The following is a 19,165-nucleotide window of genomic DNA, read 5'->3' as shown; positions in this document are numbered from 1 at the left end:
GTCTTCAGGGGCTTCCACACTGCTCAGAGTCGACCTGATAGTTTAGCTCCATGTCATAAACACATTGTTGACTCACAGTTAACCTAAGCCCAGGGCTATATGATTCATACTGCACCTCTGGTAGCCCTGGGTTAAATGTCTGTTTGAACGTGACTAATATTTACATCATGTGATCACGTGACTACTCTTTAACAGCCTTCAGCCTCATTTTACACCTTTCAGCTCTGTGTGTGTCCTAGTCGAATTTCAGGGGATGACCCTGTAAACTAAACTGAGTGCAGTGTGTAAAGCCACAGATATTTTATGCATAAAGATTACTGTGTGTAAATATCTTGCATAACTATGAGCTGTCTTCAGCTGTGATCTATATGATCTATATGACATGAAATTTATGATATTAAGATATTCCTCCTATGATGTTCACAGTATCAGTGGTAGACAGTAACAAAGTACATTTTCTCTGATACTCTACTTAAGCACATATTCTCAACTTGAGTCTTCATTTTATGACCCTTTATTCTTCTTCTTAATACACATGAAACGTGAAAAACTTTTACTTTAACCATTGACAGCAGTGTCTAAAGTCTCTAAAATTAGGAAATTAGGATTTCTCTCCTTAGCTTGCAAAATTTTTAGACAATTAACTTTTCTTGAATTTTTAAGGTACGCCTAGAAACATACAAAACGCATAACACAAAATAAACAAACTGCTCATATTACTGCCTTGTGAAATTACAGTCAGTAGGATACTTGCACCACTGTCTTTTTCCTGTAGACTTTACTGACTGTACATGATTTATTGAAGCAGTCCGGCAGGTGTCGCTGTTTCCCTGCTGCAGACAGCCTGTTGAGGACACACCTCCTCCTGCTCCTCCTCCTCCTCCTCCTCCTCCTCTGCCTCCATGCTGCTGCTGGTTTCAGGAAGCGGAAGCAGGAATGTTGGAGTGTTTTCAGAAAAGTTTGGACAAGTTTGACAGATTGGCAGCAGAGATACAAACTGCGGAGAAACATGACGGTGAGTGACCGCGCAGCACTGCTGGTGATAATAACCGCTCATTACACTGCTTATTACGACCCTGTTGAAGGGGGGGGGGGGACACAGTGCTGCTGGTGTTGGTGAGAAGTTGTGTGAACACGCAGTTTTTCTGCGGCTGCTGTCAGACTGATGTCCTCCGTGACAAACAGAGCAGGAACAAGTGAACAGGACAAACAAGTTAGTCTCAGCTAGAAGAGAAAGGGAAAGTCTGATCACACATGCCAGTTTAAAAATGGTGCTTAGATTTTATCAGCGACTTAATGATGTTCATACAGCAGATATTTAAAGTGACAGTGTGTGTGTGTGTGTGTGTGTGTGTGTGTCAAACTATTGCTGTTGTTGACAAACAGGCTGTTGGGCTCTTGAGTAACATATTTCTGAGGAAGCGCTGAGCAGCAGCAGTAACAGTGGTGGAAAATAATTGCATTTAATGAACTTTTGTTCATGTAGTGTTCTGCCTTTTAAGAGGATCATTCATTTAACAGCAAAACTGTCGGGGAATGAACTTGTCTTTTTGAGCTGCAAGTTGTGTATTTGTACACACAGCACAAAACAAGGGGTAGAAAGTGACTCAGTACTTGTACTCAGCTACTGCAGTGAAACACAGTTCTGATGCTGCTTCATATTTCTACTTCTTCATACTTCACTGCATTTCAGAGATGATATGACGTAGCTAAAACTAGGGATGCCAGAGAAATATTAGGGGCAATAGTGCAGGGCTGGGTGATATATAAATATTATATCGACATTGTGATAAGAGAGTAGCTGTTGTCTTAGATTTTGAATATTTGACTCCTGTCACCGTTTTGTTTTTTCGTGGTTTTAAAGGCTGCATTAAAGTGATGCAATTTAATGAACATATCACAGTGTTCTAGCTGTTCTATAATTTGCCTTTACTCACTAAATCATTATATCTACATTACTCATGAGTATTTAGCAAATATGTCAGTGTGTTGAAAGCACAAATTGTTATTCCTACAACTGTGGCACAGTGTTAATATCAAGGTTGTCGCTCAAAAATATTGTGGTATTTGATTTTTTTTCCCCTAATTGCTCAGCCCTACCTCCACTACGAGTAAAAATTTTGCACTCTAAATCTTAATAAAAGTAGCTATTATTATAGCAAATTTAACTTAAAAGTACTCATTGTACAGTCAGTAATATTTTTGGATTAATGTTACTGCTGCATTCATGTATTTATTGCATTTTATTGCTGTAGTTTAAGGTGTGTGAGTGTTTAATCTACAGCAATGCATCATATTCTGCAAGATTATCACATATTTTGACTATTTGAGAATTTTTTTTTTTTTAGAGAGAGAAAATCAGTATATCAGGATATATATTGTAAATCACAGAACAGCCTAAAGATATGGCGATATTATTCACAAGCCGTATTGCCCAGCCCTAACACAGGGTAGATTAAATTAAGACTGAGGGTCTGGACAAAGCAGACAGTGGTAGATTGAGGGAGGGAGTGAATGCAAAATAATATCCAGATTATACAAAAGCTTTCAGGTATCTTCAAAGACAAATGGCCAACATGTTAACAACAAATGGTAAAGAGGAGGAGGAACGGTTATATCTGAAGATGAATGGGGGAATATTTGCACATCACAGTGGATAACTACATCCTCACACATTTGGAGGGAATTTGAGTAGAAAAATGTCGTGGGAGTCTTCATCACTTGTCCTCAGAAGAGATATCAAAGAGATGGAATGAATTGTTGGAAGTTGTGTGGAGCAAACGTAGCCAACCATTATCATTTATTTTGGGACTGCCCAAAACTTATATCCTACTGGCAGGAAATTCATAAATGCTTGGAAACTGCTCTGACAATATGTACTGGTACTATAACACTGAACATCCAGACTACAGCAGACTGTGAAGCAGCAGATAAGAATATTTCTTATCAGAGGAGAAAAAGCCCTGATTAGGAAGTGGTTACAACCAGCCCCACCAACATTAAAAGATTAGTCAAAAATAATTATGAAATCTAGATAAAGAGAAAGAGACTAACATTTTCTGTAGAAATGCAAACAGAAATTCAGATGAAGAAGAGACCTAACCTGCTTTAATTGAAATGACCATTTCTACTGGACTGCTGCAGACTTGTGTGTTTGTTTGTGTGTGTGACATTGTTCAAATATTAGTTACTCAAAGTAAAATGAAAGGGAAAGCAACAGAAGGAAGATGAGCTGTATTTAGACAAGGCTTATTGCAATTATTTGAGTTATGTTTATTTTTTATTCTGTATTTATTTAAATGTGATTCATGTACTCAGTTGTCTTTTAAGCCTGGACAGTGTTTGATGTCCCTAATGAAAATAAAGTGAAAGATAAAAATCAGCTTTTTAAATTCTAATTAAAGGATTATGTGAAAGAATTTCATTTGAATTCTTCATTATAAAATAAGAAAAACAACATTTCTTATTTTCAGAGGATTATAAACTGATGAAATAAAGCTGTTCAATATTATTTTACATTTCTGCCATATTCAGCTAATAAAACCCCATAAAACACACACAGGACCATTAATAGCCAGGCCGTAACTAAGAAATGGCATCACGTTCACAAAACAAACCCACGCTGCATGTTGCACCTCTATCTTTGAGACTGTAACGTTAGTTGATGCTGGAAAATGTTCAATGTAAATTTTTCAAAGCGTGGTAATCAAACAGTTTTATTATGATTCAAAAATTTAAATGGTAAAACTAATGATGGTGAATTTTATTGTTATAATTCTGATAATAATTTCATCCCTAATTGAGCCTCATGCAAGAACCACTTTGTCAAGTCACAGTTTTCCAAGTGTGTCTTAAAACAGTGTTCAGTGTTTAGTGTTTAGTGAACATTAAATCAGATTTAGCTTCCTGTAATCTTTCTCTGTACATGCCACTTGTGGTGGTTGATTCATATTTACAAATAGTTTTTGGTCTCCTTATACAACTAGAGCTGCAACTAATGAACATTTTCAATTATTTTCTTAATTAAATAATTAACTGTTTATACTATAAATGGTCAGAAAATAGCCAAATGTCCAAAATGCAATATAATCTATAATTGAATGTTAATGTCTTTAAGTTGATTGCCTAAACCCAAATATATTGAGATTGCTATCGTATATGACATAGAAATCATCACACGTGAGGAAACTGGAACCACAGAATGATGATCAATGACTGAAACAATCAACCGATTATCAAAATTTTATTTTATGTCAAATGACCATTCAGTTAATCGACCAGCCATGGCAGTTCTACTCCTGTCACTGTCAGGTTTATTCAGTTTTTTTGACCTGAAATTCTTCTTTTCACTCTGTGATGACATTTTTGTGAATGAACCTTATTTAGAGGAATTCAGGAAATGAAAATGTTCTTCCTTGTTTCCAGGTGAAATAGTAGAAGTATACAGTGGCATCAAATGGAAATACTTAAGTACATAAGTACAAGTGTTTCTACATTACACTGGGCTTTGTTTAGTTTCTCACTCATCTTCCAGTGTGTCAGCTGACAGTTTGCTGTGGCGATGACGTAAAACGGCTCTGTCACACTGTTATTTAACTCTGTTTGCAGTGATCACTGTCAGTGAGATGAGACTTTAACAGCTGGAGTGTTTGCTGCGTTCAGGTTGCAGGAACAGAAAGTAAATGTGGTTTCATTCATCCACTCGTGACCTCGGAGTCTGGTCTGTGTCAGACTTACCTTAGACAGATGGACTGTATACATTCATCCAGTCAGTTAGTGGGTCATTTTCACTCAAAGACAGTTGAGTTTAGAAAATGGAAAAAAAAAGCAGAAAATCTTACTTTATTGGAAAGGTGCATGACATAGATTTATACTTGCTTACTTGTGATTTTACTGATAATTCTACCCTTATTTTACTTTTGGGAAGAAAAAGGGAAAGAAAAATGAAAAAAAATAGCAGGAAAGAATAAAAACACAATAATAATGTTATAATAATATAAAGGAGGAAGAAATACAACGGAGCAACATACAGAAATAACCATCAATATTAAATCCTCACTCGTGCCACCAGTTGAACTTTGGATTGAATACAGCCGTTACTCATCATGTCATCACTCTTCATCTGCCTTCTTCTAATATTAACTCTTGCCACAAAATTTATTTTTGGGCCTCAGATCGGAATCGGATCAATCTATCGTTTGGCCACCAATATGGGCCTGATATGAGCCAATCACAGATTTATTGGTATTGGTGCATATGTTTTACGAAGTGCTCCTATATGAAAACCTATTTTACAGAACATTTAATGAGGAAACAACGCATGAGGTGATTTAGATTCAGCAGGAGCTCCCTAGCAGATAAAAATGCTGAGAAGCTGCTTCTTATTTTACAAACTGCACCAGTTGACAGACAGTATGAAAATAATCAGGAATTACCTGATTCTGATGTTTATTTAGCTTGTTATTGTATTTTTATTTATTCTGTATTTTCTTTGTGTTCATTTCTAGAATTGGTTGATAATTTATATGTCAAATTATTTAACATGCTAAAATGTATTTAACTTAAATATTCTTCAATTAAGTTAATTGTTCCAGAACCTTTGCATAGTCATACTGGTGCACGTCCCACACAGAAAAGGTCTATAAATGTACTGTATCGGCCACCATATGGGAAATCAGTGAATTTTTACATATTCCATTTATTCCACTGTCTATTCCAGTTCTTGATTTCCAGTTCTATTGGTCAGCCTATCCCAAACTCAGGGTTGCGACCCAAAATGGGTCACAGATGTGTTTTTATTGGGCGGCCAACGGCAGGGTTTCCACCAGTGTATTGCAGGCCTTGCGGCCCACCGGCTCAATGCTTGGGACATAAAAAAGCATTTTAAAGATGTTTTTAAAACTAAACTGTGGTGAGATTAACTTCATCGGGAATAGCCAAATAAAAAAATGCATAAACATCAACTTCATAACTCATCTGATCTTGAAGCCTTCATTTTCCAATTAACTGACATATTAACTTAAGGATTGACAGATAAGTCTGATATTTTACTGCATTTAATAACTGCAGCTGCATTTTAGGTGGAAATGCTTCATTTCATCACATTTAAAAGAGTTTATACAACATTAAACATCAATGGAACCTCTTCCACCATGCAGTGGCTGAAATGCTGGAATGATACATAAACATAAATCATAAATATAAACTGATCCTACCAGGAACAGAGTGAAGAGCATATTTAAGCTCTTTCAGTATGAAATACACATTTATGGGATCAGAATTATTCTCATTTCTGTGTAACATTTGCTCCTCTTCAGCTAATAGTTGTCTTCTCCTGCTTAGTTCACCATCTAATCCTACTGCACTTTGCAGATCCCGAAAGGCCATCATGCATCAGTCTTTTTTGTGACTAACAGCCTCATTCATCCCATCGTGCAAAACTGACATATCTGTCCCTCTTGCCATTGAATTAGAAAATTGTCTTTCTCTTATCAGGGGCCAAATTTGGGCTGCAGGCTGCAAGTTGAATATCGCTGAGCTAAACCATCTTTTAAATGTGAAATGTTCGACCGATTAAGGAGTAAACACGGCTAAGAATCTGACCAGACATTTTTAAAACTTGTCACCACTGAATCCTTTAATAACAACCGGGATCCAAACTAAACACAGTAGCTGTTCTCTGCAAAGTTTGACACGACAGACTCTTTATAGCCCCTTTAAGCACACAGGAGCTGAGTGTTTGATACCTTAAGACAAGAGGAAGAGAAAACTGTTGGTGAAGGAAGACTTAAAGGACCATGATGGAGGTGAAAAAGCTCCTCCTGAGTGGGACAGATGGACGTGACTCTGCTGCAGAGGACACTCTGCACACTGTCTCTCTGTGTGTTGTTGTTTTCTGACATTCCAGTTTGTTTTGCATTTACAAGAGAAATCTAAAAATAAACCCATCGCTTGGACAGGAAGTTGTTCTGTTATTCATCCTAAACACTCGTTTCCTGTTTCACACGTTCTCATTTAGATTTGGCTGCAGGCTCTTCTTTTTTTTTTCTCCATCTTTCTCTCCAGTCAGTGATGGATTCTATATTTCCATCCATGCTTTAGTTTTCTCCTTTCATCTTCCCATTTTCTCTTCTTTTTTTGTTGATCTTATTTTGTTAATCTAATCTTGAGTTTCATTTTCATAAATGACTATGAGCTATTGTTAGAAACCATGTAAACAAATGAGGTATTATTATATTTCTGTTTGTAAACAGCGTTAGGTTAAAAACAGACTTCCGCAGTAGTAAACTGTCTTATTCATGTTGGTATCAACATTCGGCTGCAGGGGCTCAACCAGCATTTTGCCCTGTAAAACTGAGCTGAGGAAAGTGATCATCTGCTACACACATTTATTTTTTATCAACAATAATCTGTAGCTGATGTTTGCAATTAACCCGTTAATTATTTAGACGTAGTCCAATGTGATGTCTTGTTGTTGTTTTTCAACCAACAGCCCAAAACCCAAAGATGTCAAATCCTCATGTTGCAGAAAACTAGAGACTTAAGAAAAAAAAAAAAAAAAAAATCAGAATCTGCAGTCTTTTTGTAACTTCAAAACTCCAAATGTCGAATGAATGGTGTGGAGTAAAAAGTACAATTAGGGATATCCAGAACAAGTTTGTTTGGTACTGGTAAGGTATACTTTAAGCCTGCAACTAACAATTATTTTCTTAGTTGATTAATTGTTCGATTATTTTCTCAATTAATTAAATAATAGTTGTTTTAAAATGTCAGACAATGGTGAAAAATGTTGATCAGTGTTTCCCAAAGTCAACCAGGAAACCAGAAAACTTATTCAAACCGATTAATCGATTATCAAAATACTGTAGTTGGCAATTAATTTAATAATCAGTTAATCATTGCAGCTCTAGTACTTGTCATTGTACTACACACACACACACACACACACACACACACACACACACACACACACACACACACACACACACACACACACACACACTTGCACAATGTGCCTAAATTTACATGTTGAGTGTGTGACACTAATTCTTTGGAATAAGGAAGTTAAGACAGTAGTTTCAAGTAAAATCAGATAGTTTCAAAAAATAAAACCATGTGTAATCAAACCAGATAATAAATAAGATTAGATCACAATATCTTAGTCCTTAAATAGAGATAAAAATTATTGTTACTTGTTGCTATTTCATATTTTGATAGAATGGATTATTGTACCAGTTTAGAAACACTGTAAATTAAATATGTAGCAGCAGAGTACAGTAAAGAAAGCAAGGCATTTTGATTGGGTTCATTTTAGACAATATTGAACATAAAATCCAAAACTCAAGTAAAGAGCCAGACAGTAGCTCATAACTTTACTTAAGTAGAGTTCTTCAGGAAATGTACACAGGGACTTTCCACCAGTGATTCTCATAATGTCCATGTTTCCTTACTGTTTGTCTTCTGGGTTTGATTTTTTGGGAGACCTGTGTGTGTGTGTGTGTGTGTGTGTGTGTGTGTGTGTGTGTGTGTGTGTGTGTGTGTCTTCTGGGTTTGATTTTTTGGGAGAACAGTGTGTGAGTGTGAGTGTGAGTGAGTGTGTGTGAGAGAGAGAGCGCCTGAGCGTTGAGCTCACCTGGTGCATTGTTTTCACTGAAACAATACAGTGTACTCTGGGCATTTTGGAGTGTGGTTATGTTGCTACCTATGTTTTTTTAGGTGTGACTCAGACAGGTCGAGGATACCTGTGTGTGTGTGTGTGTGTGTGTGTGTGTGTGTGTGTGTGTGTGTGTGTGTGTGTGTGTCTGTAATCTCAGCTGGTCTCAGTGTGGGTAACTTTGTCATCAATAATAGAGGCCACTTCTCAACTTCCCATCTCAGCACAAAACATCTTTACTGAGTTTCATCCCTCCAGGACGGACACACACTATTTATTTAGAGCTCTTTTAAAGAAATAGTTAATAAATTATCAGTCTTAAAAATCAATGGCTCAGTGCAGTACAAAAACTCATTAAATGAATGAATGAAGAAGATAAATTTTCATCTCTCTCTCTACCTCTCTCGTCCCCTTTCTAGGTGTATTACCTGATGCTGATGTTGTTGTAGAGTTGTCAGTCTTCTCCGACTGACTCCACACAGACACACAGACAGGCAGATATGGAGAGTGGAGCTCTGGAAATGGACATCAGCACTGCTCCAGGTGGGTCCACTTTAACAGTAGAAATAATTACTCTAAAGTAAAAATTGATGGATAAACAGTTGAAATTGTTAACTGAAAGTAAAGGATAAATGTTTGAAAGATCTGGTTTCTGCCACTCCAAGTGGTAATAATACAAATCCAGACTTAACCAAAGTGACCAAAAAATGAAAGTTCAGTTGTATAAAAAAAAGTATTGAATAAGTTTGTAGTGTTATTTACCATCCACTTCAAAATAAATGTAAACAAACACACGTGGAACATGACGGGTGGTGTAGATGAAGTGGTACTTGAGCTCATGTGATCAGGATGTGTAGGTGCATCAGACAAAAAGTGCCGGGCTCTCAGTCATGTCCTTATTATCCCTTATCTGAGTGGTTGTTGGAAAGAACAGTTAGGTGACCTAGATGTGCAAGGTGAGGACTGATGCGTGTGATCCTGACTCACCTGATGTGTGTATGTTTGTATGCAATCAGTTGTAGGCCTGGTTTCTGTTTGTCATGTTGAATACCTGCCAAACCTGATTGATGACTTCATAACTGTTAGATTATTTGCTTTATTGATCCTCAGATCCCAGAATGCAGAATGCAGACTACAACATAGCCTGTCTGCGGCGTCGGGCCTGGGCCCAGAGCAGAGACTCCGTTTGGCAAGAACCAGAAACAGAGCATTGTGGCCCCCAGGGGCCCCAGCAGAACCAGAGGGATGGGGAAACTCAGAAGCCCTCAAATGCAGGTTAGACTGAACTCAACTTTCAGCAAAGCAACTGGAGAACTGGTGTTATTTCAACAACTTTAAATGTTAATGGTACTTTTCAAAACAAAGATATTTAACATTAACCCTGTATTTGCTGAGAAAATCCAATTTTATGCAGTATACACTTTCCCACCCAGAGAGCTAGAGCTCCAACAAGTTTATTTATTAATTTATTTTTTCAAGTTTAAAACAAATATTCGAAGATGTATTGTTTTTGGGTTTTTTTCAAACCTCAAAACCCCAGCTCTCATGCTGTATTTATGCTGTGATTACTCTTATGTCTACCAGACGCTGTTCTAGGGAAACTCTGACTATTGAAAAGAGTGGGAAAAACCACAACTTCTCTCTAGAGGTACTTTTTAAAGAAGATGTTAAGGCTGAAGGAGGGACACTTGCAGGGTATGGATGGGCAATGTATGCAAATTCCCATATAAATAATACTGCATTACTCTTAACAACAATTACTCTAATAATAAAATTGTGTAATAGATAACAATAGAACGCAGACTTTCTACAGACTGAACAGGTGTTGGCTGAAGCTACAGTTTATTATGCCAACCCTTTTTACAATGCATAACCTATGTGCCGTATAAAGTCACAGCAGATGAAAGCTTACAATACTCTATCAAGTCCATATTGTTCTGATAATACGCTTTTATATTTTCAGTTAACAGCAGTCTGAAACATTTTTAAACTTGTGAGGCATGCTACATATTTATATATGTATTTTCAGCTTCATTACAATTGTTTTATCCTTTTAATTGAAATACAACAATCCCCTGACAATCTTTTTTTCAGCAGCATTGCCGACAACTGTGGTTGATCCAGGGTGAACCAAAGCCCAGGGCCATATGATTCACACCACACTGCTACTAGCCCCGAGTTAAATGTCTGTTGGAACACACGACTAATGTTTACACTCAATAATGGCGTGTGACTACTGTGTAACAGCCAGGTGAAACTTTCACACTCTTTCAGTTGGTTGAAACTCAAGTGAACCTAAGTTGCAGTGGAGCTGCGTGGTGTGAAGCCCTCAGCAACACACTTGAAACTTGTCTGAAACGCAGCCGCAACAGCCGCAAAATTCTCAACTTTGTGAAACTAGTTTCACACATCAGACACTCCACACACTGATAACATGTCAGATGTTGGCGTCAAACATCCCACGTTCCAGACGTTTCAACCGATTTTAACTGTTGTCAACTTGACAACAGGTTATCATCAAAATGAACAAAATAATAAAACAAAAGATGGTCTTAAGATGCTTCAGAATGAGATTATCCCCATAGACTTCATGTGGCTTAGTAACGCTGTCAACAAACATTTATTTGCTTTAATATAAAGTTTTGATGAAACTCAAAGCTGTTATCTAAAATACAATCATATATCAAGCTACAGTTTCATGCTGATCTCAGAACATGGCAAGAAAGAGTTATTTGTTTAGGAGAGGAGAGACAGGAGATGCAACATATCTGAACTGACATTATCCTGTGAGAAAATGATATGAACTAAGATACGATGTTGCAAATGTAGTTACTGTGACACTTCATACTCGATATAATCTAGTGAGAAAACAATTATTATTAAAAGAAAACAACAGTCTAGCTCACTAATTGTTGAATTGTGTTGCAAGAGATTTTGTTTGTTTTCGAATTGCTTCATGTAACCGTCAGGTAGCAAGGAAATGATGTTTTATGCAATTTGCAATGTCCAACTAGTTGCCTGAAAGTTTCATCTTGTAAAGCCAGTCAGATTAGACATTCATGAAAAGCAAGAAAAGCGGACCAAAGCAACAAAATATGAGCAAGTCAACATAATCAGATGGACAAAACGCTCTGCTTTTGAAATGCTTCTGAAAACCGCTGGTTGGGGAATGCAGCCATGTGTAGGACAGATCAAATTGATCAAATCAATATTGCCATGAAATTTGTTTCAGACATTCAAGTCCCATGAAGGATGAAGTATAATGAATATAGCCATCGTCAGATCGAAATGATTATTTGTCCAGTACTTTGATTTATGACTAAATACCTGTCAAACTAATTACATATTCAACAGTCTCAGTTGTAATGTTTGTCTAATGCTAATTAGCAATTGACACTGTGAGCTGACATTAGCATTTAGCTCAAAGTACAACTGTGCTGAAGTAAATCCTTACCAAATTAGCTCTGGTCCTAGATCTGTTCATGATTCTTGGAACCTTGGTTCTATTGAACCAGCCCACGTTTCCTCCGGTTTTGAGCAGAACCATTTTAATCGAGGATATCATCAACAGAAGGTGTTGCACAATGCAAACAACCTGCAGAATATGACACACCCACTTTGGTTGCCAAGGTAAACCTGGTATTGTTGATTTCAGCAGGTAACCAACTTTTCAGCTTCTGTACCAATTAATTTTTGTTGGAAATGTTCATAATGGTTTAAAATTAGGTGCTTGAACGGGAACTGGTCTGGTTCCATGTTGGTGGGAAAGGCCTAACAGAGCCACTAGCAGGGCGTTAGGATCTTTGTCTCCTTAAAACATGCACAATCTTCTCATGTCTTATTGGCTTTCTTCAATTGTAAACAACTCGGACTTTGCTGTTCCAGCTTCTGGGTGAGGATTTGCAGCCTTCCTGTTTTCAGACAAAACAATGAATTTAAAGATGTCATTTTGGGCTCTGGGAAACTTTGATGGAAGTTTTTCACCAAACAACTTAATGGAAAAATAATCAACAGATTGAATGATAATGAAAATAATCACCAGCTGCAGCAACAGAGGTGTGAAGATGATTTGGATGTGGCTTGTTCAGATGTAACCTGTGGTGAAATTGCATAACCGTCTCTAATCAGCTGAGAAGTTGAGAATTATATCCTGAAGTCTGACACTACTGCAAGGCCTTTATAGCATGTTGTAATCAGTGTTACACACGACATCTGCTGGCTTATGGCTTTAACATGCTCATCTGTCTCTCTCTGTCAGGGCAAGTTCCTAACAAGATCACCAGCTGGCTGATTGAATGCAGGTACAGTATCCATTCACCACCTAATGTAAGGACTGCATCAGTGTTTTTTAATGTCCTGTTTAAGCCTGTTTGCTACATGTCATATGTGCACTGCAGGCTTTTCAGATCAGTCTGCACTTGATCATTTCTCGAACAAAGCTGAGCAAATGTTGGCTGTGCTGGATTATTTCTCAGCAACCAGTTTCAAGTTGCTGCAAGTTGATTTTCTTAGCAATGAAACCAGTGACTGCTAAAATTGATGGACGATCAGAAATTGATGAGCAGGAAAGTACAGTAAACAGACTTAAGAGTTGTTTAAATCCCGATTGACTGGTTTAGTGACAGATTCACTAATTGGTTTTCCTGCTTACTGGTTTATTGATGTGTTTGCCGTGGTGTCTGGAGGCGTACGTGTGTGTATTTAGCAGCGGTGTTATCAGCTACTGACGTAGAACCGACACATAGCCGACGCCTAGACATACAACACACAGAACACACACACACAAAGGGATCAGACCAACGCCCAGTGATAGGCTCACAGAGCTGCTGAGGCAAAGAAAGAGGGAAAGAAGGAAAGAAAGACGCAGGAAGAAGCTGACAGAAGACGGAAAGAAAGGCAGAAAAAATATAGGAGGGTAAACAGAGGAGGGGTTCCTCCTGCTGAGTCAACACTGTTATCACACACACACACACACACTCACAGTGTTAGCCGCTGTCACTCACAACCCTCTGACTCTAAAACACTCTAACGTGTTCCCTGTAACGAAATGTCACCGTGGTAACATGACCAGTAGAATCAGAATTACAGGTTACTGTAGCAACAGCTGTAGGGCAGGGGCCTGAGGACAACATGGCTGCCGGTGGAAAGTGGGAGGATTAGCAAACACTGCGGCTGCGCACTGTTACGCAACCGTGTGAATGTGTGTGTGTGTGTATGTGTGTTGAATGGTGGCATGAAGTTTGTCCCATTGATAAGAGCTGCAGGTTGTATAACAGCTCAGTGTTTCCAGCCTCTGGCTGCAGACAGCAACTCAGACCTGCTAGCTTACTGCCGATGTCAACTTACCTGATCTGTCAGGTAGCTAGCCTGGGACAACCAGTCTGGTCAGTAGAACACCTGGGGTAACAGTAGGTAGCCTGAGTTGACCAGTTAGCATTGGACAGATAGTCTTCACCGGACGGGCAGTTAGCACTGGGATAGTTAGCCTTCCAGTTAGATTGACCAGACGTTAGCCTGGGATAGTTAGCTTTCACCTGACAGGCAGTTAGCCTGGGTTACTTACTGGAGCCTTAGCGTGATAGGCAGTTACCATTAGGATAGTTAGCCTTCATCTGCCATCCTGCATTACTTAGCGTTTGCCTGCCATGCGTGTTGTGCTGCAATAGTTAGCCCTCAGCTGGCCAGCACCTGTCAGTCAGTTAGATTGAGACTATTATCTTTTGAGCTTAAGCCAGACTAGGAGATATCCTGCTATCATTAAGGCTCATTTATGTTAAGTGATGGATACAAATATGGACAGAGCTTTCTGTCCTAAACCTGTGTTCATTTCGTCTATATTTCCGCACATTTTCTGAAAGCTTATGGATACGGCCGACACGGAGCAGTACCTCTGGTAGTTGTGGGGTCAGTAGCAGTGTAGCCAGTTCAAGCGAAACACGACCGCAGGACACAACAAAGAAGATTTAAAGATCTGAAAGTATTGGAAATGACGTGAGTTGTCAGTTAGTTAAAAGACGTCCCTGTCTACATGTCACGTCTGCACAGACCACCACCTTCTGCAACGCTGTGTCAGCTTTCGCCTCTTTCTCAAGAGGCATGTTATTACAACCTCCTACAGCATTGCCATATTTGTTGTTGACGAACTATTGACTCTTTTTCTTCCTCTTTGGCATAACCTTGGTATAATCAAAGTGTTGGCATACTTTTGTTTATATCAACCAGCGGTTCACGTGGAATTATTACCTTCAGTTGGATCAGGAGTTAGCCCAGGACAGATAGCGTAGTCTGATTTGTTGCTCGTGAGCCTAGCCTGTTTAGGACTCTGCCTTACCTTTCAGGCTAAAGGTATTTCAATCTAGTCTGATGTAACAGATGAGCATTTAGGGCTAAACCCACCAACACTGAATTTCTTTTGACTCCACGTGGCTAATGGAAGACCCACATCATTGTGGGCTGACACATCCTGGCTACTATGTGCCCTTGCCTTCTTGTGATGCTGAGTGATGCAGCCGGCGTATTTTGTCTTGTGTAGGAGCTGACCTGACCTCACTGATAGAGTAGTCTGTTAGATGTTTATAGTTTTTAGTGGTCAGTTTATGATTTGGGTTGGTATATAACTCTGTCTCCATGTCTCTTGTCCAGGACTCCCCTCGGAGCCTCTCTAGATGATCAGAGTGCTTCTCCCAGCAGAGGTAATCAACATTTTCTGTCTGTTTTTTATATGTTACACTGTGAGGTTCGCAGCTTGTTAAGACATTCACCTCCATCTCCATTAACTTTGTTTTTCCACTTAATAGCTCAAACTAATTATCACAACTTGTTTTAAAATGTAGAATTTGGTTCTGGTTAATGAGATTGATTATGTGTCATAATTGGTAGAGACATTTCTTACCCTATGTATCTATGGATATGTTACTCAACATATTTTGCAACTTTACTACTTCATGTGTACTCTCTCTCTCTCCCTCTGTGTGTGCGTGTGTGTGTGTGTGTGTGAGAACAGGAGCACTGAGAAACGGCTGCAGCTTTGAAGATGACCTTTCACTGGGAGCTGAAGGTCAGTACAGAGAAAAATTCACAATACAAACACGATTACAGGTCTCTGCTCATTGTTAACAGTTTCCCCTCCTGTTCTGCTAATTCTGTATTTTAATTGACGTCAGACAGCTAAAAGAACACGCTGACATTTTGATAAGTCCTGTTATAAAGAGTAAGAGGACTATATGCATCCTGGTAGGGCTCTCTGTTGATGATTTGAATAATTGGTTGAGAAATCCCTGATTCAAACATTATGTTGTCAGTGGAATCATTAATTACCAAGCGGACAGTGATGGCAATAGAAAAGTGTGTCTGAAACAGAGGGCAGACTGCATGCTCTGTGTCTGTAGTGTGTCTGTAGTCTCATATCTACTCACCCCCTCAGTGCATTTAAGTAGAGCGATGGGGCTGCCTGAATCAGGCGCCTGAGCAGTTGAGGGTTCACCTCGGCACCTTACTTTGCATTGTTAATGCAGAGGACTGCATGTTTTCAGGGGCCAGTTTCACCTTGACTACAGTTTAGATCTAAATCTAACACATCCAAATTCATATGTTACAAAAAGATATTAAGTCTTCATTATTAAGGTTCAAATTAATGCAGAATGTTTGCTGAATGAGTAAGTGTCTGTTTGTGAGTCGTAAGAAATAAGATATGATATTTTAGAAGGTGTAGATGTTTATAATGGTCAAATTGAGCAATATGTTAATGGAGTTTGGCAGGCAGAAGGCAGGCTGTCACTGAACTCAGACTCCAGAGTGTGTAATTTTTTTTAGCAGTGGACTTCTGTTTTTGGGATGATGGGCTAAGCTTTACACTAAAAGACAAGTCAGTTGAAAACAGCTGATTAACGTGTGGAGTAGGACTCACTGTTGCTTTTTATTGTCCAGTTATAGAGCTGCCCTGTTCAGTGTCCCTGCAGCCTGCAGGTAACCTGTCTGAGCCAAGGGGGAAGGGGGTGACAATTCACTTCAACCATGGATTGTATATTAAGTAGGGATTCAACCTATTTAATATATGATCTATGGCTCCAACCTGCAGTACTCATTTTTGAATGCTAGGGACTATATTTCTCCATAAATAGTTGGACAAATTAAAACAATGCTGACGTTTTAAGCTTCAAGTAAGACAGTCTTTATTTTTATAAAACTGTTTAACTTGCATCAGAATATTCTAGGAGCAAAATTAAGACTGACTTAACATTCAATACCAAGTCTGAAATATCTTTGGCCTCCTGAGAGTCTTGATACGACTCATTCATAACTGTCTCGCAATAATTCTGTGTCCTGTTAGCTTAGATGTGTCGGTTAATGTGTGCATGTCTGGTTGTTTAGTCTGCACCAGAGTTCAACTAGCAGCTTTTACACCAGCCCAAACAAACTCCATTAACTTGGCAAATACACAGTACATCTGTCAGGTGTGAAAACACACCTTCAGAGCCCACAGGTGCATTGTGGAAGTGCAGCTTTGAAATGTTCTATGAATAGTAGCAAGTGACAGCACAGCTTTCAGGTTCAGGTGATGCGTAAAAAGAGTGAGTAGAGCACTGCTGGCTTGTATGTAATCCTATAATTGAGAGAGACTGGGATGGATATATGTTGTCTGGAAGAGTGACTAAATGACTAATGGGGCCTTCTAAGTTTTTAACCTTTTGTGGGGTCTTAACACCTTGTGAGACATGTGATTCTTTGACCCATCCAGCCATTATGTGGATCGTTAGGGTCACCTGTAGGAATGTGCGGATAGGCGTCATCAAGGTCACGTGTGAGTTGTTGACGCACCCTGCCATCATGTGAGTTGTTAGGGTCACATGAGTCCAGATGTAGATGGGTGTTGACCTGTCTGGGGAGTGATCTTAAGACTGTTTTGAAGGTGGCTGCTCAGTGGTTTCTTGGACAACCTTCTCTGTTAAGCGATGGTCATTTCAGATTGACAGAGATGGCTTCTTTCGCTCCTCTTTCAAAGCGTTGGTCTCCTTTGGTCAAAACCTCGAGCAAATTTTAGTTGCCTATGACAGCTCCTATCGAACACTGTGACCTGGAAGATTGAGACTCTTCACAGACTTGTAAGTGTGGTGGCACACTTGAGTTGCCTGCCTGAACTGGCCTTCAGGTTTCACTTCATAAAATAAAGAGGTTGTTTCACAATGAGTGAGCCCCTGCCCCTCAAATGGATGTTTAGTGATTTAAAAAGCGCTCTCTTTAAAATCATGATTTTGATGTAAAAAAAAAAAAAAAAAACCAAAACAATGAATTGTTCAGCCCTGTGTGGTGTTCAAGAATTCCTTTTTATCATGAGAATGCAGCTCGATCACATGTGACAGATGTCTGCCAAATACAACAGTGTCAGAATATACACCGCTCCATCTTCATTCCTCAGTCCTGTTTCTTCATGAAGGAAAAGTCAACAGTCACAGAGGTGTGGAAACACACTGCATGCATGACTGGCTGTCATCTAAATGTGTGTTTGTGTGTTTTCATCATGCCCCTGATCTGCTGTGAATACATCAGTAATGGCTGTGAGAGTGAGAGAGGGTGTACGTGTCATTCAGTGAACAATAGACTGTAATGACTTTATGTTGAAGCACTGAACACTGACATGTGGGAATGCTGCATGTGTGTGTGAGCGGAGGGTCAGCTGGTGGAATCTGGGACTGAATAGATCCTAATGAGTTGATGCTGAGAGGTCGGAGGTTGTGTAGATTTGATCAGAGACATCGTGTTCAGGAACAGCATTCTCCGATAGAGTTTTAGTTTAGGGCTGCGCCGAATAGTTTGAAGCTTCAACACTTTGTTCTTGACACTGACTATTGACCCATTAATTCTAAATTAACAGTTGAATGCTGCACAGATCTTTTTTGCATGCCTGCTTATTCTGTTTAAACCCATTATTACATAGAGAGGTGATTTGAAAAAAAAAAGACCACTTGATCACTTCAAACTGAGAAATTTGTTCAGTTGGATTTATAGTTTTCATTTTTAGGGTTAGGATGTCATTAAATATGACCACAAGATTTTGATGTTGTTCCCTCTTGATCGATTGATTGGATTGGCTGAATAGATAAATAAAAATATAGAACACTAATTTATGTGGAAGAGTGCAGTCTCACATCCTGAGGGAAGAAAATTATACGTAGTCTGATGGTGTGGCAGTGAATACTTCTGTATCTCTTGCTCGATGGCAGCAGGGTGAGCAGGCTGTGGCTGGGGTGGCTATTGTCTTTTAGTATCCTTTGGGCTCTGGGCAGTCATCTCACCTCCCAGATGCCTGGATGGGTACCAGTGATGCTCTGGGCTGTTTTAATGACCTGCTGCAGAGTCCTCTTGTCTTGGGCTGTGCACATCCATGAAATTCGTAGTAGAGCGTTCTCCATGTTGGAGGCTGCAGTTATGGGTGTACAGGATGAACAGGAGGGGGCTGAGGACACAGCCCTGGGGGGACTCGGGTATTTAGCACTAGAGTGGAGGAGGTGAAAC

At 39.1% G+C, this 19,165-nt stretch overlaps 1 protein-coding gene across 1 annotated transcript in view; it reads left to right on the top strand.

The window, feature by feature from the left end:
- The first annotated feature begins 897 nt into the window (after positions 1–897).
- Positions 898–19,165, top strand: part of itprid2 (ITPR interacting domain containing 2) — a 42,320-nt gene continuing 24,052 nt past the window's right edge. Inside the window, exons 1-6 of the mRNA XM_084724829.1 lie at positions 898–1,015; positions 9,073–9,196; positions 9,764–9,928; positions 12,912–12,954; positions 15,296–15,345; positions 15,657–15,710. Coding sequence (XP_084580955.1) covers positions 9,154–9,196; positions 9,764–9,928; positions 12,912–12,954; positions 15,296–15,345; positions 15,657–15,710 — 355 coding nt within the window. The 5' untranslated portion in view covers positions 898–1,015; positions 9,073–9,153. The remainder of the gene's footprint in view (positions 1,016–9,072; positions 9,197–9,763; positions 9,929–12,911; positions 12,955–15,295; positions 15,346–15,656; positions 15,711–19,165) is intronic.

The sequence above is a fragment of the Lutjanus erythropterus genome, chromosome 8, assembly GCF_056507025.1.
Source record: "Lutjanus erythropterus isolate fLutEry1 chromosome 8, fLutEry1.hap2, whole genome shotgun sequence".
Taxonomy (NCBI): domain Eukaryota; kingdom Metazoa; phylum Chordata; class Actinopteri; order Lutjaniformes; family Lutjanidae; genus Lutjanus; species Lutjanus erythropterus.
Note: the sequence above shows the minus strand (reverse complement) of the source record. Positions and strands in the feature narration are given on the sequence as shown.